The 26,885-nt window shown below is 44.3% G+C and overlaps 1 protein-coding gene across 1 annotated transcript in view; it reads left to right on the top strand.

Annotated features, from left to right (window-relative positions):
• Window positions 1-26,885, top strand: part of WIZ (WIZ zinc finger) — a 165,866-nt gene that overhangs the window by 60,195 nt on the left and 78,786 nt on the right. The window contains exon 9 of the mRNA XM_040341722.1: window positions 25,974-26,327. Within this exon, the coding sequence (XP_040197656.1) occupies window positions 25,974-26,327 (354 nt within the window). The remainder of the gene's footprint in view (window positions 1-25,973; window positions 26,328-26,885) is intronic.

Here is a 26,885-nt window from a genome sequence, read left to right as displayed (position 1 = left end):
TCTGACTCTTTTGAGCAGCCTTTCTCAACCAGGGCTCCATGGAACCCTGAAGGGTTTCTCCAGAGGTTGTGAGGGGTTCCCGCAGGAAAGAGCAGTGGCAAATTGATCTTAAGCCAACACTGACCACCAATGTAAGGGGTTACTACAATTTCAGTGTTTGTGTCTCTTTTCTGGCCATTATTACTGTTAATTTTATTTTGAAGATAATTGCTGAATAGTTTTTTGGCATTTAAAGATGGGTATATACCTCATTCTTTGTTTAAAACTTTCTACAACCTACTGATCTTGCTATTTACCGTGAGCTGTGGGTATAATTTTCTGTGGGGTTTTGTGGAGACCCGAAGGCTATTTCGAATGGTCCCTCTATTAAAGAAAGCTTGAGAAAGGCTGTTTTAGAGTGAAGTTCAGCAACAGGTGCGTCAAATGAGGCGAGAAAGGATACATCACCAGAGGGGAAACAGATTAATTGCATACGCAGTCTCTGAATTATCAGGTTTTTAATGTAATTTTGTTATAGCCTACTTTGCTAAGTAAAATAAGCAACAGAGGATCATTAGATGTGTTACTTGCCTTTTGCCACTATTTTTATTCATGCACACGGTTTATGATAACCCCCCCTTTGGCACAAATTGAGTACAGAGCACTTTTTTTATCAGATGGCTTCTGCTTAAGAGATATACCATGTAGCTGGCATTCAAGGTTTACCAACAGCTACACCCAGGGTAGGTATTCTCCCCTTCCAAGCCACCCTTGTCTCTGCTCCATACCCATTTCTGAACACGATCTCTTGGTTCCACCCCCTACCCATTTCCCATTAAAGTGGAGGTTCACCCAAAAACTTAATTTTTAACATTAGATTGAGGCTCATTTTGTCAAGGGGAATCGGGTGTTTTTTTTTTAAATCGAAGCAGTACTTACCGTTTTAGAGAGAGATCTTCTCCGCCGCTTCCGGGTATGGGCTGCGGGACTGGGCGTTCCTATTTGATTGACAGGCTTCCGACGGTCGCATACATCGCTTCACGATTTTCCAAAAGTAGCCGAACGTCGGTGCGCAGGCGCCGTATAGAGCCGCACCGACGTTCGGCTTCTTTCGGCTACTCGTGACGCGATGTATGCGACCGTCGGAAGCCTGTCAATCAAATAGGAACGCCCAGTCCCGCAGCCCATACCCAGAAGCGGCGGAGAAGATCTATCTCTAAAACGGTAAGTACTGCATTGATTTAAAAAAAAAAACACCCGATTCCCCTCAATCTAATGTTAAAAAAAAAAAGGTTTTTGGGTCAACCTCCACTTTAAAGGGGTTGTAAAGGTAAAAAAAAAAAACGAGTAGCCGAAAGTCAGTGCGACTCTATACGGCGCCTGCGCACCGACGTTCGGGGAGGTTGGGACCATACTAAAATTATTATACTTTAAAGGGTTTGTAAAGGTAAAAAATGTTTTCCCTAAATAGCTTCCTTTACCTTAGTGCAGTCCTCCCTCACTTACCTCATCCTTCCATTTTGCTTTTAAATGTCCTTATTTCTTCTGAGAAATCCTCACTTCCTGTTCTTCTGTCTGTAACTCCACACAGTAATGCAAGGCTTTCTCCCTGGTGTGGAGAAAGCCTCTTGAGGGAGGAGGGGGCGAGCAGGAGTTTCGGGACACCCACTAACACACAGCTCCTTTCTCTATCTGCAAAGTAGAGAGTGTCCTGACACTCCTGCTCGCCCCCTCAAGAGGCTTTCTCCACACCAGGAAGAAGGCCTTGCATTACTGTGTGGAGTTACAGACAGAAGAACAGGAAGTGAGAATTTCTCAGAAGAAATAAGGACATTTAAAAGCAAAATGGAAGGATGAGGTAAGTGAAGGAGGACTGCACTAAGGTAAAGGAAGCTATTTAGGGAAAACATTTTTTACCTTTACAAACCCTTTAAAGTATAATAATTTTAGTATGGTCCCAACCTCCCCGAACGTCGGTGCGCAGGCGCCGTATAGAGTCGCACTGACTTTCGGCTACTCGTGACGCGATGTATGCGACCGTCGGAAGCCTGTCGGAAGACTGTCAATCAAATAGGAACGCCCAGTCCCGAAGACCCATACCCGGAAGTGGCGGAGAAGATCGCTCTCTAAAACGGTAAGTACAGCTTCGATTTAAAAAAAAACACCCGATTCCCCTTGACAAAACGAGCCTCAATCTAATGTTAAAAAAAAATTTCGGGTGAACTCCCACTTTAAGTCTGTTTTCAGGTCCTAAGCAAAACGTGCTGCGGCAGCCATTGAGCGCTGATGTCAATGTTTTTTTTTGTCGTAGAAACTGATGTATGAGAAGTGTACTCAAGGCAAAATTGCCAGTTTTCTCCATTGGGCTTGAACTGTCAATTCTACAGCGCAGGTTTAAAAACAAAACCTGCACTGTAGTGCTTCAGTGTGCCTTTCATACAAATTCTCATTGGAAGCTCCATACATCTGCTATGGGTCGTGGGATCTAATACCAGTTTGAGGTCACAAGACCTTGAATTGGGATCCCAAGAGACCTGCCTAATAGCAGTTCAGTTTTTATACTTTGCCTTTCTCATACACATAATTCCTGAATCCTGATGCCTGGGTATTTTTGTATAACTTTTAAGTATAGGTCTCCTTTATTTATATACCTCTGCTTTGTCAAACCGTGACTTTGCACGTATTTTTCAGGGGTTACCTATCTGCAGCTGTGCATAAAAATAAGTGGCAGAAGACATAGCATGTTATTGAACTGTCATGAAAGGACCAGTAAATCTATCTAAACTTACAGTATTGTCTATAAATGCCTATGTATAGTAAAGCTGAACTCCAGGCAAAGTGCTAAATACACAGATGAAATACATGAGAACGGTTTTATCGGCCATTTCTGTCCTTCCAGTCCCATGATTTACAGGGCTCTGCCTCACAACACAACCCTGTCCAGCATTGGAGGGAACCAGATCTTTTGCTGCTGCAGTTTTTCTTTCAGGTCCCCAACCTGTGACTGGACAGGAGAAGCAGCACACTTGCAAGCTCATCTCTGCCATTAGTATGCTCCTCCAGCACACATGATTGGCTCCATATGCTGCTCTCTGAGCTCTAAGGGCCAGATTCACAAAAGAGATACGACGGCGTATCTCCTGATACGCCGGCGTATCTCTGTTTCTATCTATGCGACTGATTCATAGAATCAGTTACGCATAGATATCCATAAGATCCGACGGGTGTAATTGTTTTACACTGTCGGATCTTAGGATGCAATACCGCGGCCGCCGCTGGGGGGAGTTTGCGTCGTAAACCAGCGTCGGGTATGCAAATTAGGAGTTACGGCGATCCACAACGGATTTTCGCGTTTGCTACGTCGCTGCTAGTCTAGTTTCCCGTCGCAAAGCTAGTCGTCGTTTTGGGTGCCCTAACTTTACACAGCAATCGTATTGCTGTATAAAGTATGGCCGTCGTTCCCACGTCAAAATTTAAAAATGAACGTCGTTTGCGTAAGCCGTCCGGGAATACGGAATTACGCTACGCGTGCCGCCGTTCGAAAAAATGACGTCATTGTGCGCAAAGCACGACGGGAATTGCGAAATGGAGCATGCGCAGTAGGTCCGGCACGGGAGCGCGCCTAATTTAAATGGCACACGCCCATTTAAATTACGCTGGCTTACGCCGGAGGCTGCCAGCGTAGTTTTCATCGCAAGTGCTTTGTGAATCAGGCACTTGCGATGAAAACTTGCGGCGGTGTAACGTATCTACGATACGTTACGCCGCCGCGATTCTACGTGAATCTGGCCCCAGGTACTTTACAGTACAATGCTTTCTTACAAAATAAACAAATAATTGTGCATAATGAGTACAGAGTTGCATTACATTGTGTCTTTTTTCATATTTTCCTAGAATTCAGCTTTAACTTGGATAACTGAAACGCTGGCCCAATTACAAAACATTCAAACTTTTATAATAAAAAAAATTTACAGGGCAAATAGCCTTTTTTTTTTTTTTTTTTTTTTTTTAAAAGGTAGCGTAGTAATTTATAGTGTAGATCTAAAATACAAATGGACCACTTCATTTTTGCCCTAAAAAAACACTTCTCTGTTATAACATTTGTGTGTTGTAACTGTCAAAATGAGGATGAATAGAGGCTGGTTGTGTTTTTTTGGCAATGAGCTTTGTGCAGGGAGTTTCCTCAAAATAATATATTTAGCTTCTTATTAGTTTCGATAAGATTTGGCTCCATATAAATCCAGCAGTCCTAAATAGCTCTTATTGAACCTGTTTATAAAGTTAGGTTTACTGGACTTTCATGCTTTGCTTGTTTGGAGTACTGTTTTTGGTTTGTGCATGTATTGTGTTTATGGAAAATGTGTTATTCACATAATTATTTCTAGGCACTCCACTGTGAGGCTGGGTTCACACTACGGTTTTCCCGTCCGTCAGCCGCATACGATTTCAGTATTGAAAACGTACGGGCCCGGACGGGAAAACGTATAGATAGAGAATGCATTGCAAATCGTATGCACTCAGATGCATCCGGGTGCGTACGATTTGCTGGCAAAACGTTTTTTTAAACGTCCGCAAAACCGTGTTCAACCACGGTTTTGCGGTCGTTTTTAAAACAGTATGGCAACCGCATACGTTTTCCTTTAACATTAATGTCAATGGAAAACGTACATATGTGCGGTGCCATACGTTCCCGTCCGTTTCAGCCGCATACGTTTTTTCATATAAATCGTATGCGGCTGACGGACGGGAAAACCGTAGTGTGAACCCAGCCTTACATTGTATTCATACTAATCTGCTCCTTTCTTCAACTAATAACTGTATAGCTTGCTTAAACAACAAGAAGAACCTTTTTTTTTTTCTTGAAGGGCTGGACTTGGTACCTTCTACCCCAGCTCTACCATCATGCTATATCAATCGTTTTAAGTCTCTGAAATCCTTTCAGGTGATATTTTTTGGTACTGTCTCTGAAATCATGGCAGAGTAAGTGGAATAGCAGGATGTGGTGTGTTTGCCTTAGGGGGGCGATATATGAAAAGTATGCCAACAAGATCATTTACTTTTGTTGTTTAATGTTCAACTTTGTGCTGCAGTACCGGCAGTTGGAAGTTAATTCTTTTATAGGTAACACAATGTTCTTTTAACCACTTAAGGACTGCCTCCTGCACATATACATCGGCAGAATGGCAAGGCTGGGCACAAGCACGTACCTGTACGTCCTCTTTAAGTGCCCAGCTGTGGGTCGCGGGCGCGCTCCCCTGGTCCGAAGCTCCGTGACCGTGGCTGCTGGACCCACGGACCCGATCACCGTCGGAGTCCCGTGATCGGTCCCCTGGAGCTGAAGAACGGGGAGAGCTGTGTGTAAACATAGCTTCCCCGTTCTTCACTGTGGCGCTGTCATTGATCGTGATCGTGTGTTCCCTGATATAGGGAAAGACAATCAATGACGTCACATGTCCAGCCCCGCCCCCCTACAGTTATAAACACATATGAGGTCACACTTAACCCCTTCAGCGCCCCCTAGTGGTTAACTCCCAAACTGCAATTGTCATTTTCACAGTAAACAATGCATTTTAGAGCATTTTTTTGCTGTGAAAATGACAATGGTCCCAAAAATGTGGCAAAATTGTCCGATGTGTCCTCCATAATGTCGCAGTCACGAAGAAAATTAATAAAAATGCAATAAAACTATCCCCTATTTTGTAAACGCTATAAATTTGGCGCAAACCAATCGGTAAACGCTTATTGCGATTTTTTTTTTTTATACCAAAAATAGGTGGAAGAATACGTACCGGCCTAAACTGAGGAAACTATTTTTTTTTTTATATATTTTTGGGGGATGTTTATTATAGCAAAAAGTAAAAAATATAATTTTTTTTTCAAAATTGTCGTTCTATTTTTGTTTTATAGTGCAAAAAATAAAAACCGCAGAGGTGATCCAATACCACCAAAAGAAAGCTCTATTTGTGGGAAAAAAAGGACGCCAATTTTGTTTGGGAGCCACGTCGCACGACCACGCAATTGTCAGTTAAAGCGACGCAGTGCCGAATCGCGAAAACTGGCCCGGTCCTTTACCTGCATTTTGGTCTGGGTCTTAAGTGGTTAAACACCTTTGTCATACATAAGGGACTATACACATTTTTCTTGACGGTAGTCTTTGTTCAATATAGAATATAAATAGTACAGCCGTGGTCAAAGGTTTTGAGAATGACACAAATATACATTTTTACAAAGTTTGCTGCCTCAGTGTTATTAGATCTTTTTGTCAGATGTTACTGTAGTATACTGAACTATATTAAACAAGCAATAACCTACGTTTTAAAGGCTTTTATTGACAATTACATTAGGTTTTTGCAAAGAGTCAATATTTGCAATGTTGACCCTTTTTTTTCAAGACCTCTGCAGTTTGCCCTAGCATGCTGTCAATCAACTTCTGGGCCACATCCCGACTGATGGCAGTCCATTTTTGCATAATCAATGCTTGGAGTTTGTCAGAATTTTTTTTTTTTTACCTGCCTCTTGAGGATTCAATAGGATTAAGGTCTGGGGTGTTTCCCGGCCATGGACTCAAAATTTAGATGTTTTGTTTTGCAAGCCACTTGGTTTTTGCTTTTGCCTTATGGCAAGGTGCTCCATCATGCTGGAAAAGGCATTGTTCGGTACCAAGCTGTTTTTGGATGGTTGGGAGAAGTTGCTCTCAGGGGATGTTTTTGTACCATTCTTTTATTCATGGCTGTGTTCTTAGGCAAAATTGTGAGTGAGCCCACTACCTTGGCTGAGAAGCAACCCCGCACATGAATGGTCCTAGGATGATTTACTGTTGGAATGACACAGGACTGATGGTAGCGCTCACCTTTTCTTTTCCGGATAATGTTTTTTCCAGATGCCCCAAACAATCAGATTCATCAGAGAAAATTACTTTACCCCAGTCCTCGGCAGTCCAATACCTGCACCATTTGCAGAATATCAATCTGTCCCTGATGTTTTTCCAGGAGAGAAGTTGGCTTCTTTGCTGCCCTTCTTGACACCAGACCATCCTCCAAAAGTCTCCTCCTCACTGTTCCTGCAAATGCACTCCCACCTGCCTGCTGCCATTCCTGAGCAAGCTGAATCAACTGGCGCTTGCTGGACTTTCTTGGGCGCCCTGAAGCCTTCTTCACTAATGAAGTGGAAATGTTGTTAAAGCGGGAGTTCACCCATTTGTAAAAAAAAAATTTTTCTCCCCTTTGCTTCCTGCTCGTTCGGTCTAGGGGAATCGGCTATTTGTATTAAAATATGAGCAGTACTTACCCGTTTTCGAGCTGCATCTTCTTCCGTCGCTTCCGGGTATGGGTCTTCGGGAGCGGGCGTTCCTTCTTGATTGACAGCCTTCCGAGAGGCTTCCGACGGTCGCATCCATCGCGTCACTCGTAGCCGAAAGTAGCCGAACGTCGGTGCGGCTCTATACTGCGCCTGCGCACCGACGTTCGGCTTCTTTCGGAAAATCGTGACGCGATGGATGCGACCGTCGGAAGCCTCTCGGAAGCCTGTCAATCAAGAAGGAACGCCCATTCCCGAAGCCCATACCCAGAAGCGACGGAGAAGATGCATCTCGTAAACGGGTAAGTACTGCACATATTTTAAAATAAATAGCCGATTCCCCTAGTAAAAACGAGCGGGAATCTAAGGGGGAAAAGTGCCCTCTAAGGGTGAACCCCCGCTTTAAGAAGGACTTTGCAAGTCATCTGATCATTCTTTGTAACATTTTGGAGTTTATACAAATTGCCATAATAAGTAGGCAGCAAACTTTGCGGAAGTAAATATTTGTGTCATTCTCAAAACTTTTGGCCACAGCTGTAGTAAATTGAATGTCATAGGAAGGACCCCCTTTGTTCACTATACAGCACGGGAGCTGGAAGACCTTGGCGATCACTGTAGTTGGAGAAGCTACTACAATGATACCCAGCTTCTGCAGGGATCCCACAGGTATGGCATAAGCAAACTTGCATTAGCCCAAGCTGGATGAATGTAACTATGCAAAAAAAAAAAAAAACATACTTGGAGATCAGTTTTAAGAAACGATTCAGATCCAGAACTAAAAAAGGCATCTTCCTCCCTGGCTATTTTACAAATATAAATTTTGAAAATGTTTAAGAGTTTGTCTAGTCCTTTCTAGCAAATCGAGCGTGTGGCAGCCTAATAATAAAGGCTATGTTGCATTGAGAAGTTCTTCAGAAAAAAAATCATAGAAAAATTCTCATGAGTTTTTTAGGAAGTGCATATTTTTCTGATTATCCATGATAACTTGTCAGTGGGAATGCAGTTTTTGAATTTAGGAATTTGATAGCTAAATTTAATCAACTTAAAGACTGACTGATACTTTTGTGATTTCTACGGCTGTCAGGGACTAAAGTTGTGTGAGATGTCAAACAGAACTCCTAGTTATGCCAAACTTCCACAGGAATTACAAAATAAAATGATTGACACTTCTTGATATTTATATCATAAACAGCAATAATAAACAACCAAGAAATATAAGATAATGCTAGCCGATTCAGCCTGTTGGCACCCACCTAGTTTCGAAGTTTTGGTGGAGTTGCCGCTCAAACAGCAGGGGGGAGAGAGGCACATACATTTAAAGAAATTATTTTTCTAGTTGGAAGCTGTGGTTATCATGAGTCTTTCAGATGGTGGATGTAGCGTGAAGGCGTTCTTTTTCTGATTTTTAAAACTGGAAATCGTACACTCTCTACATGTCAATTTTGCCTTGCATGGCCTTACTAGATCATCTCGGCTGTGCTTTCCTCACTGCATTGCTTCCTTGATGCGCTTGCACGCAGTTTTGCTTTTTCATCCATTTGGTATGGTCCAGTATGTACACAGTTTTTTTTTTTACAGATACAGGAAGAATACATAAAGTGAACCTGTCCTTTTATTTTTTATTTATTTATTTTTTAGGCAAAAGTCCTGCCTAATCCTGGGTACTACAAAGTATCTTTATTAGCCAGAAAACCCTCCTCTTAGTATCTCTGATTTGTGTTCACCTTGTTACAGTAGCCTAAATGTTAGTCTTGCCTAGCTGCTATCCCCCTGTCCACTAAGGGCACTTCAGTGGCTATTAGGAATGGTCTTACTGGGTGAATGATTTTCAAGGCACAGCATAGCCCAGAACTTAGAGCAGTCAAGTCCCTAGTAGCAAAGTGAAAATACAATTGCGTGCAACTATAGTTGTACATACGCAGGACTTTTTTATACGTTTTGCATGGCTGACAGGTTTACTTTAATCTGTGTTACTTATTGATCAGTAATTTCAACATTATAAGGGTTTGTGTATATGGTTGTGACAGCAGAGTTACCACATGGCTGCATTGACTTGCTGTAGCAACTTATGCTGGTTACGGTCTCTACAGTGACTGCATGTTTTATTACAACTACCAATCTGTGACCAGTTAGAAAAAGCTTGAGCTCAGTTTAGCTGTGAAAACTAAAGACCGGTGTTGATGAGCGTTTATCTGCCTAAAACTGCTTCAATCCCCATACAAGTCTTATGGGAATGCAAAAGCAGCTGAAGCAGGACCAATGCGCTTGCAGTGAATTCTGTAACTTATGTCAAATGCAAGCTGCATTTGCCCATCAACACAAGCCCCAACTGCTGCACACCTGCTTTAACCTTTTCACTGTGGCCTATGTAACTATTACGTTGGTGGGTGGGTCGGCATGTAAACAGACTGCAGACTGCTATCGCAGCTGAATGTTTGCTTACATGTTTAATCCTGGCTGCTGGCTTTCTTTTAGAAGGGATTCAGTAATATGCTGATGGTTCTGAAAGTGAATGGGTTGAAAGGGGTCACCACTCATTTCGGTATAAATATATTATCAGCTGTTTTCTTGAGTGTATATGTTTTTCTCATCTTTTGAGGGACATGGGAAGTCTTTGCCCTTTTGGGGTCAAACTGCTACAGGAGATTTGGACACGAAAACACAAACTGTGGGTCATCCCAGGGTGACCCCCCCCCCCTCTTATTACCAGAATTAATTTTTATTTATTTTTTATTGCTGGTGTACTTGGAGGATAGACTTATTTTCTTCGGCTTTGTAGTGTTAAAGACTAACCTATTTTTCCCAAGATGTTTATTCTTCTTTGATTTTTTCCTTCAATCAAGACTCTTCTCTACTTCGCTGCTACTGTGATGCTGGAGCTTTGTCTCTTGGATGGCAGCTATCCAGCACAATTGTCCTCAGCCTGGCTTTTGGAATATTTCTGCACTGGACAATGCGGAGATGGCCTGTAAGTGACCTTTAGGCACTATGTTCCACATATAATGCTTTCCAGGCTGCAATTGGGTTAAAGCCGTGGAGTGCTTTTCAGGTCAAAAGCTGCTGGCTTTATCTCAGCACATGGCCTGTATTTAACAAATCACTGGGTTGGTGGGTCAGAGCAAAGTATAGGGAGCTACCTCATTTGGTCAAGTTGTTGGGTGTCATTCATTTCTGTTACCACAGTTGTTTTCACAAAAGGAGTTAAAACTGTAGGATTGAGCACTGAAGTCACACACTTGCTCTCTTTTCTGCTATCGAGTAATGAGGAAGTTTGGCCCTGCCGGGTGCCTCCAGTCCACATTCTACCAATGTCTTCGGGGCTGCTTGCAGTGGGCCTACTGATGGCGCAGATGGATGCAAAATCATGTTATCCTTTGCTTTTAGAGCTTTTAGAGCCTGTCTCATCCTCAGAGGCATTGTTGCTTCATCGAGTATGGCTGTATTATTACCCCTTACAGCTGAGAATTTTACCATGGTTTCAAAAGACTTAATGAGCCTAATTACCCAGTTGTTTGAGGACTCCAGTTGCAGAGGCCATAAGTGCACACCCAAACCCTCTTCTGCATATTCTATATTTGATTTTCTCTTAACCTTCTGATCCTTCAGCTATATAATCTCTTGATCCTAAAGTGCTCCTGTTCTTGACTGAGCTTACCCCTGTGGGGCTTGCTGTCTCTACCAATGCAGTTTACAGTCTTGGGTATTTTAAAACTCCTAAGGCCGCAAACACTTGCTTATCTAAATACTTCTCTATGGAGATTGTTTGCCCTTAAATGCTTCTTGGCCTTTCATACAGAAGTGGTCTATTCCCACTGTAGTTTCAACAGTGTTGTGCCCCAATATCGACCTTTTTTATTTTGGTAGATGTAGAACACTTCTTTAGGAACTCTAATAAGTGGTTGGAAGTCCTTTATAGAGTTCTTTTTGGCAGGTCCTGCTACTCACCAGATGCTGGATTGTGACCTTACTATGTCTGACTGGTCAAAATTCCTTAAAAGAGGTCTACCTGCTGCTGTAGTTGAGCCCTCACTTATACAGGTAATACTCATGCAGCAGATGTCTATAGCATTACATTTTAGCTGTGGCTGTTTGCTAGAAACCTCCCTCACATTTCTTCTGTATGTGTGGCTGGTGGCAAGAGCACCCATCTTTCTCAGTCTTCTCCCTATCTAACTGTTAAACGCCCCTTACATTTCTCTTCTGCCTTGACCTCTGAGCTCTGTGAAGTTTGACTCCCTGTCAGCCCATATGTTATGGCATGCAAAGTCTGCCAAATCCCCAGATAAGCCTTCCTTTGCATTTTGTTAATTGGAGTTTCGCTTCCTGTTCCCTCCTCACTTCCAGACTGCCTGTGTTAGCACACAGATTAGCAGATCTCCATCAAGTCCTCCATGTATCTTCTGCACCAAAATTCATTTTTCGTAACTTTTTTTTATTAATATGTATTAAAATTATATTTTTTCAAATTTCGGTTAATTCCTTCTGGTACCTTTTTTAAAGTCCACCCACATTAGTCCTAAGCTTTCAAATTCTGCACCAAGATGTCATTGCCCCAATTCCAGATGCAGAACAATTCCATTTTTCTCTTTTCTGTTTGCTGTCTCCAAGAACAAAGGGGGCATTTGTCTCATTCTCGATCTCAGAACTTTGAATGTCTTCATTTGGGTCCAAAGATTTTGCATGTAAGTTACCAAATCTGTTATTACCACCTTTCTCCGGGGAAACGTTCTGATCTCTGTGGAGATCAAATGTGTGCATTCATACTTTCATGGCCAAAAATATTGGCACCTCTGCATTTCTGTTGTCAGATAATGCACCACTTCGCCAAGAAATTTTTTGTAAATACAAATGTTTAGGCATTCTCGTGTTTACTTTATTTGTTTGTATTGGTATGAGACACAAAAATAGAGAAACAAAAAGCCACATCTGACACATGAAAACTCCAAGAATTGACTGGACAAAATTATTGGCACCTTCTCAAAATTGTAAAAAAATAATTGCATTCCAAGTTTGTTAAGCTCCTTTAATTTGTAATTAATCTCATCTGTATTAACAGGTGCTGACAATATAGAAATCATACAGGCAACCAGGTAAACTGGTGAAAAGTTGACTGAACCTTTCTTTTGTGTCTCTTTGTGCCACACAGAGAAGAGAAAGTGCAGAAAAGAATTGTCTGGAAAAGCATGGACAATCTCAAGGTTACATGTCCATCTCCAGAGATCTTTTTTTTTCTCAAACAAATGTTTTTATTGAGCATATATATATAAAAAAAACAGTTTACAGTCTCCAGAGCATATTCACATTGAAAATCACATGGTAGAGTACACATAAAACAAAACTTTGTACTACATTCAAAACTCTGCATCATGGTAAAATTCCCTGGAACAAATCCCGTCTCCTCCCCCTGCGGGGCTTATAAGGTTGCTCCCAACCCGGCTGAAAAGGGTTCTAAAATAACCTGTCGTATACCAAATCTATTGGGGCAAGTCCAGGAGTGTCAAGCCACTGGGCCCATAACTTCTCATATTTGCCGCTAGTCCCCCGTCTCTGATACACCACCTTCTCCAACCTCAGAGTAACTCCCATTTGTTTAACCCATTCCTGCACTGTCGGTGGTTCAGTGTCTTTCCAGTGTCTCAGTATTAACAAGCGGGCCTGAAACAGAGCTCTACCTATAGCCTGCCTGGGTATATCCTCTGCCAGGAGACCCTCCGTAATCCCCAGGAGACGCACCTTGGACTCCAAAGGAACCTGAGCCTGGAAGGCCCTGTTAATCGTTTCCACCACCCCTGCCCAATACAGATGGAGCTTCGGGCACCGCCACAGGAGGTGAATGAGATCTCCATGGTCTCTACAGCATCTAGTACAGCAGGGGTCTACCCCCAGTCCCATCCTCGCCAGCCTGGCCGGCGTGTAATGAACCCGTAGGAGTATGTACAGCTGTGAAAGTCTCTGTGCCACGTTTAGGGAGCAAGCGGGAACCGCCTGCAAGGCCTCTTCCCACTGCTCATCCTCAAACGCTCCTACATCCTGTTCCCACCTCGCCACCGCCTTGTGAGGGGCACCTGGTAAAAAAAGGTTGAGCAGCATAGCATAGCAGCTGGATATAAAACCCTTGTAGGAGGACACATCCGATAGGTAATTAAAGACCGGTGCCACATTCATGACCCATATGTCATCCTCCCTTTGGGCTTCATATGCATGTTTGAGTTGTAGGTAGTAAAAATACATGGAAGTCGGGAGTTGAAAGTCAGCCCTGAGCTCAGCAAAAGGTCTCAGTCGTCCTGCCCTTACAATGTGTGTCATGAGGGATATGCCATGTTGTTTCCACCTTGAACCATACGGTATTTTCGCTATCTCACGGTAGTGTAAGTTGTCCCATACGAGGCTGTATTTAGTGTACCCAGTCACACCCTGCATCATCCTGACCTTGTTCCAGACTTTCTGCATGAGTGCATATGTGGGAAACCGTTTGTTGGATTTCGCGTATCTCAGGGCCTCTAGTCCTTCTATCACTTCCCCCCCGGTCGTGAATCTGAGCAGTGGAACCGATGAGTCCCTCAGATTCAGCTGGAGGTCCTGTTGAGGGCCAACCACCCTCGCAACATGCTGCGCCTGGGAGGCCAAATAGTAAAGCCAGGGATTGGGCAATGCCAATCCACCGGCCTCTTTTGGACATTGCAGTTGTTCAAGTTTAACCCTGGGGGGTTTTACTAGCCAGATTAAAGAGCGGAAAATAGAATTAATGATTCTGAACTTTTTGAGAGGGATGACCATCGGGGAATTGTGCAATATATATAGTAATTGTGGCATAAGGATCATCTTTATCAAGTTCACCCTTCCCACCGGTGACAATTTAAGTTTGCTCCACACCTTGACCCTGTCCCTACAGCGATTAAGCAAGGGGGTGAGGTTGAGTCTGACATAGTCTAGCGGGCATGCGGTAACCTGGACACCGAGGTACCGAAAAGATTCGGAGACCGGGATGTCTTGAATAGTATGTATGGGTAGGAGAGGCCGTCGATCAAGCAGCAGCAAAGAGGACTTAGTCCAATTAATGGTCAGGCCCGAATATACGCCAAACCTCCGGACCACCTCCATGGCCTCCGTCAATGACCCGGTCGTGTCCCCAAGAAGCAGCATGGTATCGTCGGCGTATAACATAATTTTCTCGTGTAGGTCCCCAAAATGGAATCCATGAATTAATGGATCCGTCCGTATCATGACCGCGAGAGGCTCAATGGCTAGGGCAAAGAGGAGGGGCGACAACGGGCACCCCTGTCTCGTGCCCCTGTGCAGGTCGAAAGTGCGCGACACCCTACCACCCTCCCTTATCGCCGCCACCGGGGATGAGTATAGGAGTTGGACCCAAGAAATGAATCCCTCTCCAAACCCAAAATTTCGCAGCACCGCCCAAAGATATTCCCATTCGATGCTATCAAACGCCTTGTGTGCGTCGAGAGACAACAAAGCTCTGTCCCCCATATTATCCGCCTGGGATTGCATATTGAGAAAAAGTCTCCTCAAGTTTATAGCCGTCGATTTCTGCGGCATAAACCCTGACTGGTCAGAGTGAATAATAGTGGATATGGCACCATTCAACCTGACCGCCAGGACCTTGGCGAGAATCTTTACATCATTCTGCAACAGGGAAATTGGTCTGTAGGATCCTGGGTCAAGCGGGTCCTTGTTGGGCTTTAGGATCAGGACAATGTTTGCTCTGGTCATGGACGTGGGGAGAGTGCCCACCTCCCTTGCGGCATTGAACACCTTCAAGAGATGTGGAAGCATCAGTTCCCTGTACTGTTTGTATATCTCCACAGGGAGACCATCGTCTCCAGGGGCCTTCGAATTTGGGAACAGGCTGGTCGCCATCTGTAATTCCCCCAGGGTCAGGGGTGCCTCCAACATCTCCCTATTGGAGACAGATAGTTGTGGCAATTGGACTGGGTCTAAATATTCCCTCAGCGAATCCAGGGAATACGTGCTCCTGGATCCATAAAGGGACGAGTAGAACCCGACCAGTTCAGCAAGAACCTGGTCAGGGGAGTTCACCACCCCCCCCCCCCAGAGGCACGTAGCGCACCTATGGAGGGAGACAACTGCTGGGCGTGGGCAATGGTGGCCAACATGCGACCAGTGTGTTCACCCTCCTCATAAAAAGCCGCCTTTTGAAAAAATCGTTTCCTCTCTGCCCCCGAAGTCGTGACCCGGTACAGAGCGTCCTGCGCCGAGAGCCACGCCTCCCTATTTGAGTCCGAAGGATCTGCAATGAATGTGGCCTCTAAGTTCTCCGCCATCCGTTCTATCCCCTCCCTGTGTGCATTCGTCCTCCCCTTAATAGCCTGGATCTCCTTAATAAACAAGCCCCTCAGGACAGCCTTGAAGGCCTCCCAAGTGACCGCTATATTGTCCGTGTCAGTATGCAGACGCCAGTACTCCTCAATGCTGGCCTCAATGTGGTCGTGTGATGGGAAAAGGCTCAGCCAGAAGGCGTTCATCTTCCACGGGGCCTTGGCCACCGCAGAAGGGGGACGCACCTCCAAGGACACTATCAGCGGGGAATGATCAGAAACACTTCATACCCCATAAGTCATCTCTGAGATGTATTTTTCTGCAGCATGTGAGCACAGGCACAAATCAATCCTAGACAGGGACGAATAACTTTTAGAAAAACATGAGAATTGTTTGTCCCCCGGGTGTCTAGCCCTCCAAGGGTCTCTCCAGCCCACCTCCTCCGCCAGCTTTCTAAGAGCCGTCCGTCTCGTCCCACTCCCATCCCCTCCCGGCGGATGCTTATCCACCAGGGGGTCCATTTTGCAGTTAAAGTCCCCGAAGGCAAACAATGGCACCTCCGGGAACCCCACCTGGAACTGAACCAGAGCCCTCAGTACCTGGTTATTGTAAGGGGGAGGCACATATACAAAAGCAAGAATACATTTAAAGGCAAACAGCTTGCATAAAAGAAAAACATATCGCCCATCATCATCTATATCGGCATGCAATTCCTCATAATCCAGTGAGCTATGTACCAGTACACTCACACCCCTGGAATACGAGGTGTGAGTGGAGCGATACGCCTTACCCACCCACCGATATCCCATACAGGAAACAGAGTCAGGGGTCAAATGAGTCTCCTGAAGGGCACAAATGGCAGGGAGCTGTTTTCTCATCAGGGACGAGACCATAGTCCTCTTCAACGGGTCTTGCAGACCCCTAACATTCCACGATAATACAGTTACCGTCGCCATCAGGGGGGTTGTTGCATGTCACCAGACTGGGAAAAGACTCCTCGACTCCCTCCACCCGCCACCCCCTTAGTAGAAAAAGCCGTGGCCGACCTCAGGACTCGTAATAGATGCAGGTTGGTCAACCAAGTGTAGAGGGAAGAGCACGATCTCCCATGAGAAAAAATATAAAAAAGCAGAAACAAGTAAAAAAAAGCTCTGGAGAAAATTGAACCAATGTGATGGACATAAATACACAGCCGTGTATCAGGGCATTTCGCCAGTTTCTTCCGTCGCAGGCCAACCGCCCGTGAGGGGTGTGTGCCCATCTGCCCACAGGACCTTTGTAAACTCAAACTGCGGGGTGCCAACTGGCAACCCCGAAAACCTTGGGACAACAGGTCCCTGCATTCTTCCAGGTAAGTAGCACCAGTGGCTACGGCCACTGCTCCCCTCATTGCTGGGTGCAACAATAACAGCATTTCCGAACTCGCATTTCAGAGCAACAAAGAAAAAGGATATTGAGTGTTTCCGGCAGGGCCCTCATCCGAGGGACAACATAGGCAGTGCATGAGCTAATGGGCCATAGAGTCAGTCATCTTCCGCAGGAGGCCTCCTCACCTGGCGTAGTGCCCCCTCATTAGCGTCCAGCCAGTCTGAGGTGTCAGCAGGGTGTTCAAAAAAGTGGGCCTGACCATTCAAAATTACTCGAAGTCTTGCAGGGTATAGCATGGCATACGGGGCCTGCACCTTCTGCAGGCGTTTCTTAATTTCTGTAAACCGGGCACGGCTCTTCTGTACTGCAGCAGAGAAATCTGGATAGAATGAGACCCGGGTACCTTTGAACTGGACATTCCTCTTTTCCCTGGCCAGCCGCAGTATTATTTCTCTGTCCCTGTAATTCAGGAGTCGGGCCAGGATCGGGCGGGGGGGATTGCCCGGCGGGAGAGGCCTAGTTGGCACTCTGTGGGCCCTCTCGACCGCGTATAAGTGTGTAAAAGCGTCCTTGCCGAACACCTCAGTCATCCACTGCTCCACAAACTGTGTGGGGTCACGGCCCTCCACCTTTTCTGGCAATCCAACAATGCGGACATTATTGCGTCTAAGGCGGTTCTCAAAATCCTCTGCACGCATATCAACCGCTCTGGCAAGCCTTGAGGTGCTCTGGGTTTCTCTAATCAGGGGGGGCAACTTATCTTCCAGGTCACTAATCCTCCCCTCCGCTGCCGTGGTCCTCTCCCTCATTTTCTGTATGTCATGTCTGATCAGGCCCACCTCCTCCTCCAAACTTCCAAATCTGATACGTAGGCCATTGACAGAAGCTGTACATTTATTCACAGCCTTTAGTATAACAGCAAGCGTGGGCTGATCTCCCTCCTCTGTTTCAGGCTCCTCAGTATCCCACTGCAGGCTGGAGCTGCTCTCAGCATGTTCCAAGATGGCCCCTGCTCCCTGGACATTCTCCCCCTCCTCCATCTCAGTGTCACTGTGGGGGGCACAATCGTCTATGGGCTGCGCGTTCACTCCCGGGGGTTTCCCTGCCATTTTCTGGGCATAGTACCTCATATCTTTGGGGGGGGGGTCCCCGGAGCTCTCCTTGGCCCTTTTCAGGGGTTTACTCACTGTCTCCTTTGCTCTGTCCCCTCCGCGCGCCTTCTGTGCTGATGGCGGGGCGGCGCCATCTTGGATTTCCATCCTCGGGCCTTCTTGTCTCTGTCCCCGGGTCATCATGCCCTCCAGGAGTGAACCGATCAGCGCAGGGTGATGGGAGAACGTTCCCCTGCCCTCCTGGGCGAAAAAATCCGGGTGTAATAGGTGCCGGAAACCGGATAATAGCAGGATCAGTGCGGAGCTCTGTGAACCTGCGTCTGTTCACATGCCGTGCTGGCCACGCCCCCTCCATCTCCAGAGATCTTAATGTTCCTGTGTCCACTGTGCGCAACATTGTCAAGAAATTTACAACTGATGGCACTGTAGCTAATCTCCCTGGACATAGAGGAAAGAGGGAAAATTGATACAAGATTGCAACATAAGATTGTTGGAATGGTGGATAAAGAACCTCAATCAACTTCCAGACTGACCTTCAGGCACAGGGTACAACTGTGTCAGTTTTCACTATACATCGCTATATAAATGAAAAGGGATGCTATGGTAGGAGACCCAGGTGGGCTCCACAGCTGACACAGAAACCTAAAAAAGCCTGGTTGGAGTTTGACAAAACTTACCTGAGGAAGCCAAAATAATTTTGGGAGAATGTGCTTTGGACAGACTAAACAAAATTACAGCTTTTTGGTAAAGCCCATCACTCTACTGTTTTTCAGAAAAAGATTTGAGGCCTTTAAAGAAAATTAATAAAAACCCTACAGTCAAACATGGTGGAGGTTCACTGATGTTTTGGGGTTGCTTTGCTGCGTCAGGCACTGGATGTCTTAACCATGTGCATGGCCTTATAAAATATGAAGACCACTAAATAATTCTGGGGTGCAATGTAGGGCCCAGTGTCAGAAAGTTGGGTCTCCATCAAAAGGGACAATAACCCAAAGCACCTGTCAAAAAGCACCCAGAAATGGTTTAAGGCAAAGCGCTGGAGAGTACTGAACTGGCCAGCAATGAGTCCAGATCTAAATCCCATTGAGCACCTGTGGGGAGAGCTCAAAATGGAAGTTGGGAAAAGGAACCTTTCCAATCTGAGAGACCTGGAGCACTTGGCAAAAGAAGAGTGGTCCAAAATTCTGCTAGAGAGGTGTAAGAAACTCATTGATGGTTACAGGAAGCAATTTGTTTTCAGTTATTTTTCCACGGGGTATGCTATTAAATATTAAATTGGGGGTGCCAATCATTTTGTCCAGTACATTTTTGGCGTTTTGCATTTTGCATGGAATGTGTCAGATATGGCGTTTTGTTTCTCCACTTTTTTTTTGTGTCATACCAATACAAACAAAATAAATAATCATGCGAATGCCTAAACATTTGTAATTGCAACCATTTTCTGAGCGAAGTGGTGCAACAGAAATGAAAGGGTGCCAATATTTTTGGCCATTACTGTATGTCCCCATCTTTCTAGTGTATCAGTGTTTCGTATGCTTTGCTGTAGGATCCCTGCACTACCAGTTTAGGCCCTGCCCTTCAGCCTCTTGTCTGCACATCATGTATAGACTGAGGTTCTGACCCCAGTGCTAGCCCTGTTGGCAACCATATTGTCGGATATTTTGACAACTTCATGTAAAGGGAACTTTTGGCACGGGTCGTGTTGGGAGAAGGTGATGTTGCGTGTCCAGATTTTACAGCAATTTGGCAAGATTCTGAACCTTCAGAAATCAGTGCTGCGACCAACTCATTGTTGGAAGTATCTGGGTCTAGTCCTTTACATAGCTCAACCAAAGTGCTCCTTCCACAGGAGAAGCTTTATAGATTCCAATCTCAGATTCAAACACTCTAGTCCAGGAGCAATCTGACTCTCTGCTTTTGCATAAGAGTCCTGAATCTGATGGCAGCCTCTTAAGAGGCAGTTTCATTTGCCCAATTTAAATCCAGACATCTACAACACAACATTCTGTCATCTTGGCACATGTTGGCCTGGTTTCTGTACAGATACCTAACCAAGAACTAGATTGTCCCTGGCTTGGTTGCTCAAGAATCCAGCTCTGGAGTCAAGCAACTCCCTCTTTCATATCTTTTAAAGAATATTTCGAATGGGTGCCAGACTGTCGAGCTGGGAAGGAGTCGTTGGCACCCTGTCGCTGCAGACAACTTGGTCACCTTAGGAGTCTCATCTCCCAATCAACATACTAGAACTAAGGGTGATTTGTCTGTTTCTGCAGTGTTTGACCTTTTTTATTGAAAGGTCATCTAATCCGAATGTAGACATTCAATGCCACATCAGTCATTTGGTATGGCTCCAGAATCTCACTCTTGCATAAGAGGTAGATCGGATCCTGTTCTGAGCAGAACTTCACGTTCCAACCTTGTCAGTTGTGTACAATAAAGATTTAAACAGTTCGCAGGTGGACTTTCTCAGCCAGCAGCACCTGTATCTGGGGAGCTAATCCAGTGTCCTGCATTATTTGCCCAATGGTCTCATTTTGCCACATCAGTCTGATGTCAGTCCTCTTCTTGATCCTTTGAGGACCCCTCCGCTGGCCCGCCAGTGGGAATTGTCCACATCAGGGAGACAGCAATGTGGACACCCAGAAGAAGAACCTATCCAGAAAGTAAATAGGGAGAAGGAACATGTCATGTGACTCTCGCTTAAGGTAAGCGAAAACAGAAATTTGGTCAGTATTTTGAGAAAAGGAGCGAGAAGAGTTACTTTTATCTGCCAGTGCTCTGATATAGATGATGACAACAACAACAAAACTGCTAAAACAAGCAAAGTCTTTATTCATAGAGAAAGAAAAATCACTAATAAGTATTTATATCTAAAAGAATGTTACAGAATAATTGCAATAAGAGGGCAATGTCCTGTAACTTAGCTGTGGCTCATTACAGAGAGAGCTTAACTACTGCTACAATAAAAATACACAAGACCTCACTCACAGCAGGACACACCAACATCGACATACAGACTCTGGTTTCCTCACAAACCCCCTAAGGGTCCTTTGATCAGTGATTAATTTTTATACAATTCTGTCATACTTGCTAACATCCTGCAGCAAACGGTCTCATTGCAGTGGGGGCAGGTTTCTTGACCAAGGTCACCATTTGGTTACAGTCTGTCCTTTAACCCCCTCTGTGATGGGGCAGCAAGGAGTAGTTTTCTTCATGGTTGGTATTTCCCCAGGAACTGTAATGTATGTTGCTTCTGGGGCAAATACCACTCTCACAAATCACTGCAGGGTGCTCTATGTGAAGTCTTATTCAGGAGGTGGTGTTTTTTTTTTTTTTAACATCCTCCTGGGTAAACCTGTTCCACTTGTCTTAAGGTGTTTCAGCAGTAACCAAAAATATTACTGCTTGATAGCCAAAATAACCTTACCTCCTTACCAGACAACTGTCCAGAAATATATTACTGTTTAAAAACTGTGCTGATATATGAAAATGTTGTGCACAACAAAAGGCAATCCTCTACCAGAAGCAGGGGGTGTTCTTGTGGCTATGTGGGATTAGTAAATCCTGATTTAGGCATTTCCTTCCCTGAAACTTCTTTGTGTGCTTTGCAGGATTGATTTGTAAACCATTCCTGTGATCCTCATTGCCCTGGACTGGCCCAGGAAGATGTAGTACACCGACAATATAAGACCTCTGGCAGACACCCTGCAGCCACCGCCAGATTGTCAGGATGTTCTGTCCCAAGGCCATCCTGCTTCACCAGCACGGACTATGTCATCGATGGATCAAAATTTGTCAAGTTCAGCAAGAACCGGCTGAATTTTTATCTATACGTTGTGGTTCCTGTTCGACCGAAGTTGATTGGGAATGTTGGAAAACTTTGATCGGTCACCAAATGCAACCAATGTGTTCTGACAGTGGAGAGTCCCACTGTCAGAATATAATGTCCCCTGGGGAGGATTCCTCCATCCACCTTGCCTATTTAAATAGAGGACTCTGGCTGAAAAAAAACAAAAAAAATATTTGTCTTTTGCCAGCTTAACGGCATGGTTGTTTAATCCCAGGTTCTGAGGCCAAGGGCTAGGAAGTCCAATTCCTACAAGGTCTATCATCAGACATGGAAGGCATACTTCACTTGGTGTGAGTCACTAGGGTTCCACGCCTAGAGTTTCTCAGAATCCTCTTTCCTGCAGGTGGGATTGGAACAACATTTGACTCTCAGCACTGTCAAGGGTCAGGTTTCTGCCCTGCCTGTTCTGTTTCAGAAGCCACAGGCATATTACTCTTTGGGTAAAACCTTTTGTACAAACTGTGGAGTTTGAATCTGGTCCTCTTTGTGCATAAGAATCTGCAATTTAAACCCGTTGGAGACATTTCTCTCTACTCTCACCAACCAGGAAGTTTTTCCTTGGAGCATCACCTATGTGAGTGTCTCAACTGGCAGCCTTATCCTGCAATATGGTTTTGTATAGGAACAAGGTGGTATTGAGGCCCAGGACTTCCTTCTTTCATATGGTAGTTTCTGCCTTTCACTTCTACCCAGGACTTCAGTCTTCCTTCTGTCTGCCTGGCTCCTTTTTTAATAAAAGGAAATTTCCCTCCATTATCTCCTCCACTGCTTCTTTTAGGAAAACCAATTCACTTTTTGTCATCCCAGATATACCTAGAGAGGATGTATGGGCTTTTCAGCATCAAGGAACTGTTTCCCTATTACCACGGCAATAGGTCTGTTGTTCATATGTTTCTTACAATCTTCCAGGTAGATCATTTTGACTTCATCAGATTTTTTCTTTATTTTTTTCTTTCTCATGAGCCTGTTAGCTGGTGTTGACCACACTTAAGTTGGACTGCTTGTGGACATCCCATAGGTTAAAGTCTTCAATTCTCCCTCAATGGACAAAAAAGAGAACAGAATTTTTGTACTGCCTGTAAAATCCCTTTCTTGTAGTCTATTGAGGGATATAGGTCCCACCCCTTAGTTTTTTTTTAGTTTTTTTTATATCTTAGTACAATTTTTTTTTCACTTTTTTTTTATTTATTAGTCTTGCAAAGAAAATGCAAATCTCAAAGCAAACAGAACAACAATATAAAAAAAAAACCCCATAAGATTACATAACATAATCTAACAAAAAAGCTGCTTGGGCTAATTACAGGATTATGTAGGAGAATAACCTATGATGTTCCATTGTTTGGGATTATATGCACCTTTGAGCTCCTGGACGCATAGTTAAGTCACAGTATCCCTATCAAGCATAAGTCAACAAAAACTTATTTCCAAGAGGACTTAATTTCTCAGGCAGAAGCAGTCGCGGGATTCAAGCCTTTAGACAATTTTTTAGGACATACACAGAAGAAAGTATGCCAGTAAAGTATAGTAAGGGCCTCCCTGGATTTCCATGTCATAATAATGGCTTTGCAGGCATACAAAAGGAGTAAACCAAGAAGGGTTTGAAGTGCCCTACAAGGGGCTAGAGGGGTCACCAGACCAAGTAAGCAAACTTCTATGGTGAAATGGTGAAAGGAATCCCCACCATAGTTAGTGTAGCAATGAACTTTGTAACTTCAGCCCAGAATAAATTGTATTTCCATACATGTCCAGAATATGTTTTCGAAATCTGCATGTTTATCCAAGCCCCTCCAGCACTGAGGAGAGACCTGGAAACCATTTATTTAATCTGTTAAGTGTCAGATATATTCTATGTACCGATTTCATATGAGAGAAGGGATAATCCCACAAGTCTTCCCAATCTTCATTGATGGCACATCGGCCTGCCATCTAGCTCGTAGAGTCTCCATACTAACATGAACCAATGGCAGGAGGGTCTTGCATAATTCTGAAAGCGGTTTAGTTGGATCTCGGTACTACTTTGTTTGAAAACGGAGCGATGTTGTTAGTAGAAGGGGTTATTCTAGGCTGGCCTACAATTTTTTTGTCCGTACCCAGTCCTCCTATAGGTGACAGTATAACTCAAAGGGTTAAGACTTCCTGTGTTCCTCAATAGACAACAATAAAAGGTTTTACAGTGGGTTTTCAAAAATCCTATTTTTCCTAATGTTTTGTATACTTTGATATACTCTGTGTATATCTGCTTAGATTTTCATTGACTAAAAGTCTGAACTACCACATGGGGTACACATAATAGCGATCAAAAACGTGTTGTGTAAACAGTTTGGTCTGAACATTTTGATAAATTATCCTCAACGTTTTTGGAGATGGAATAACTCTCCACATTCAATTGAAGAACCCTTGTGATGCCTACTCTTAGTCATTTTAAAATTTTGGTTACTCAAAACTTATGACAGGTTCACTTTAAGAGATTGTACACAGTGTCTTTCTGTTACAATTTTTGAAAATCCAATAAAATATTGAAACAAGCCGTGGTTTGCCCACGCAGGGGCGACATTGAACCGATAAATAAGGAAGTAGCGCATGAATGCGTAATGAATAACAAAACAAACTATAACCCAGGCCATGGAGGACCAGGTTGTACACAGTGTCTTTCAAACATCTGTCCAGAAATACGATATTGCTGAACTGAATGGTCCATTTCACACATGCATCTTAGCAAAAGGTGTCCAGATAATCCAGAAAGCCCATTAACTAACACCACTCCACAAGCCATTGAGTGGTGGATGGCTGGGAGGAGTGTGGCGTGTAAGTCACACTGGCTCTACATCTGTTTAGTATACTACACTGTGTACAAGGCCTTACCTTCAAGAAAAATATTTTAAAAATAAATAAAAAGACCTGGGTGGTGATCTCAATTTTGTTTTTTTTTGCTTCCCACTGAGAGAGTAAGCTTTTGTTCCAGGCTTGCTGCCAGAATACCAAATGAGAGATACAGAGGGCCAGGAAGTCACTGGTTTCAGCGCCCACTCCCCTTCCTTAGCCTTTTATCATTATATAACATTGTGACCAGTGCTGGAACAAGGTCATCCCTTGCCCAGGGCAAAGATGTGAAATTGCCTTCCCACTTCATCATGTGCAAGCTTATGAGAAGGAGAGGGGGCGAGACAAGTCCATACCTTCTCCTTGTTCTCTCCTCTCCTTTCCACTTCCAGCGCTGGGCTGAAAGAACTAGTGATGCCACTGTCACTACTCCTGTCAGTCTTATAGTAGAAAGAACTTGCAGTGCCTCCATCCCTACAATACATGCTGCTCCCAGGGCAACCATTCCTTCTGCCCACTCCTTGTCCCGGACCGGATTGTGACACCCAGGGCCCCTCGCAAGTCAAAGTTTTTTTCTAATGTGATCTATGCATTAGTGTAAACAAAAAATTCCTGTTACACCCACCTTCCACCTCTCATGATCCAGCACTATTCCAGCTGTAGCACTGCTCTCCCTTCTTCCTGGTCTCATGGGAGACACAAGAAGCAGCAGGAGCCATAGGCTCCTGCTGCTGTCAAACTCCTGTGAGAAGGGGTGGGGTTTACTGGTGCTTTGTGTGTCTATGGACTCGCAGAGCCTGGAGTTTGCACACAGCTTGCTGAGGGGGCACCCACAGGAAGGAAGAAGTGAATAATGTCGGCAGTGGAACTCTAGAAGAGAAGGTAAGGGACTGCTCTGTGTACTATCATTGCACAGAGCAGGTAAGTATAAAAAACATTTTTTTTTTTATTTTATTGAAAGAAAATGGCTTTTATAATCACTTTAACATTTGCAGGATTCTTTTTAAAGACTATACGTTTTATAGGCTACATCTGAATTATTATAATGCATAGCAAGTGTTGTTTTTTTATGTGCATTTCCAGACAGATTAATGTGTATGAAAACATGCAGTCACTGTAGAAATTTAAATAAGTTCACCATGCAGTCAGTCCGATGTGCTAACTGCAGACCTTCTACACCCACCCTCATTTTACTAAAGCAGATAAGTTGGTAATCTAAAGACAGCAATTGTGTTTGTCATCCACTCCTCCAGCCCCGAGTTCGGAAGTAGTCCGCTGCGAGTTCTGCGGCGAGTTCTTTGAAAACAAAAAGGGCCTGTCAAGCCATGCACGCTCCCACCTGCGCCAGATGGGCGTCACAGAGTGGCATGTCAACGGGTCACCCATCGACACCCTACAGGAGATCTTGGCCAGTGGGACCTGTCCCGGAACAGGCACCAGAATCGGAGGCCCCAGCTCGGAGAAGCTCCTCCCACATCGTCTTCCCGCTTCCCCATCCCGGTCCCACCCGTACAGTGGGTTGGCTCCGGCAATGCAACACAAGCCTCCTCGGCTTCCTACCTACTCGGCCAGTGAGTGGCCGTCCGAGCTTTCACCTTTAAACTTGTGTAAGTGGGCCACTGACCCGCAGCTATTCATATGCTTGCTCATCCTTTTGCTTCCCATCTTGTCTGTTTCATTCATATATTTAATTCAGACCACTCCTGGCTTTCCCAAATAACCACTTCATCATTAAGAATCCAGGGTGTGACTTGGCATCAGGAGTGAGTTGGTGAGATTGTGTATGCTTGTCTTTTAGGCTTTAGTGCTGTACTGCAATTTCTTTAATGACAAATCAATTTTGCTGTGTAACCTGTGAGTATAAATACTTCCTCTAAAGCTTTACTTTAGCCTTTTTAATGTTTTATTAGCCTACTTGTTTGGTCAGAAATTGCCATCACTCTTTCTTGTTTAAAAAAAAAAAAAAAAATTGCCATCACACATATTTATGAACCAAGGTGTTTGAGTGCTTGTCTTGACAAGCTGTTTAGCATTAAATGTGTGCTTGCCACAGATGCACAAAGGTGAAGCAACCTGTTAAATCACCTTTGGGAGTATATCATAAGTCTTTACTAAGAAAACGATCCTGGACAAAATATGGAAGTTGCTGTTGATCTTCTGATGTT

The sequence above is a fragment of the Rana temporaria genome, chromosome 3, assembly GCF_905171775.1.
Source record: "Rana temporaria chromosome 3, aRanTem1.1, whole genome shotgun sequence".
In the NCBI taxonomy this organism is placed as follows: domain Eukaryota; kingdom Metazoa; phylum Chordata; class Amphibia; order Anura; family Ranidae; genus Rana; species Rana temporaria.
Note: the sequence above shows the minus strand (reverse complement) of the source record. Positions and strands in the feature narration are given on the sequence as shown.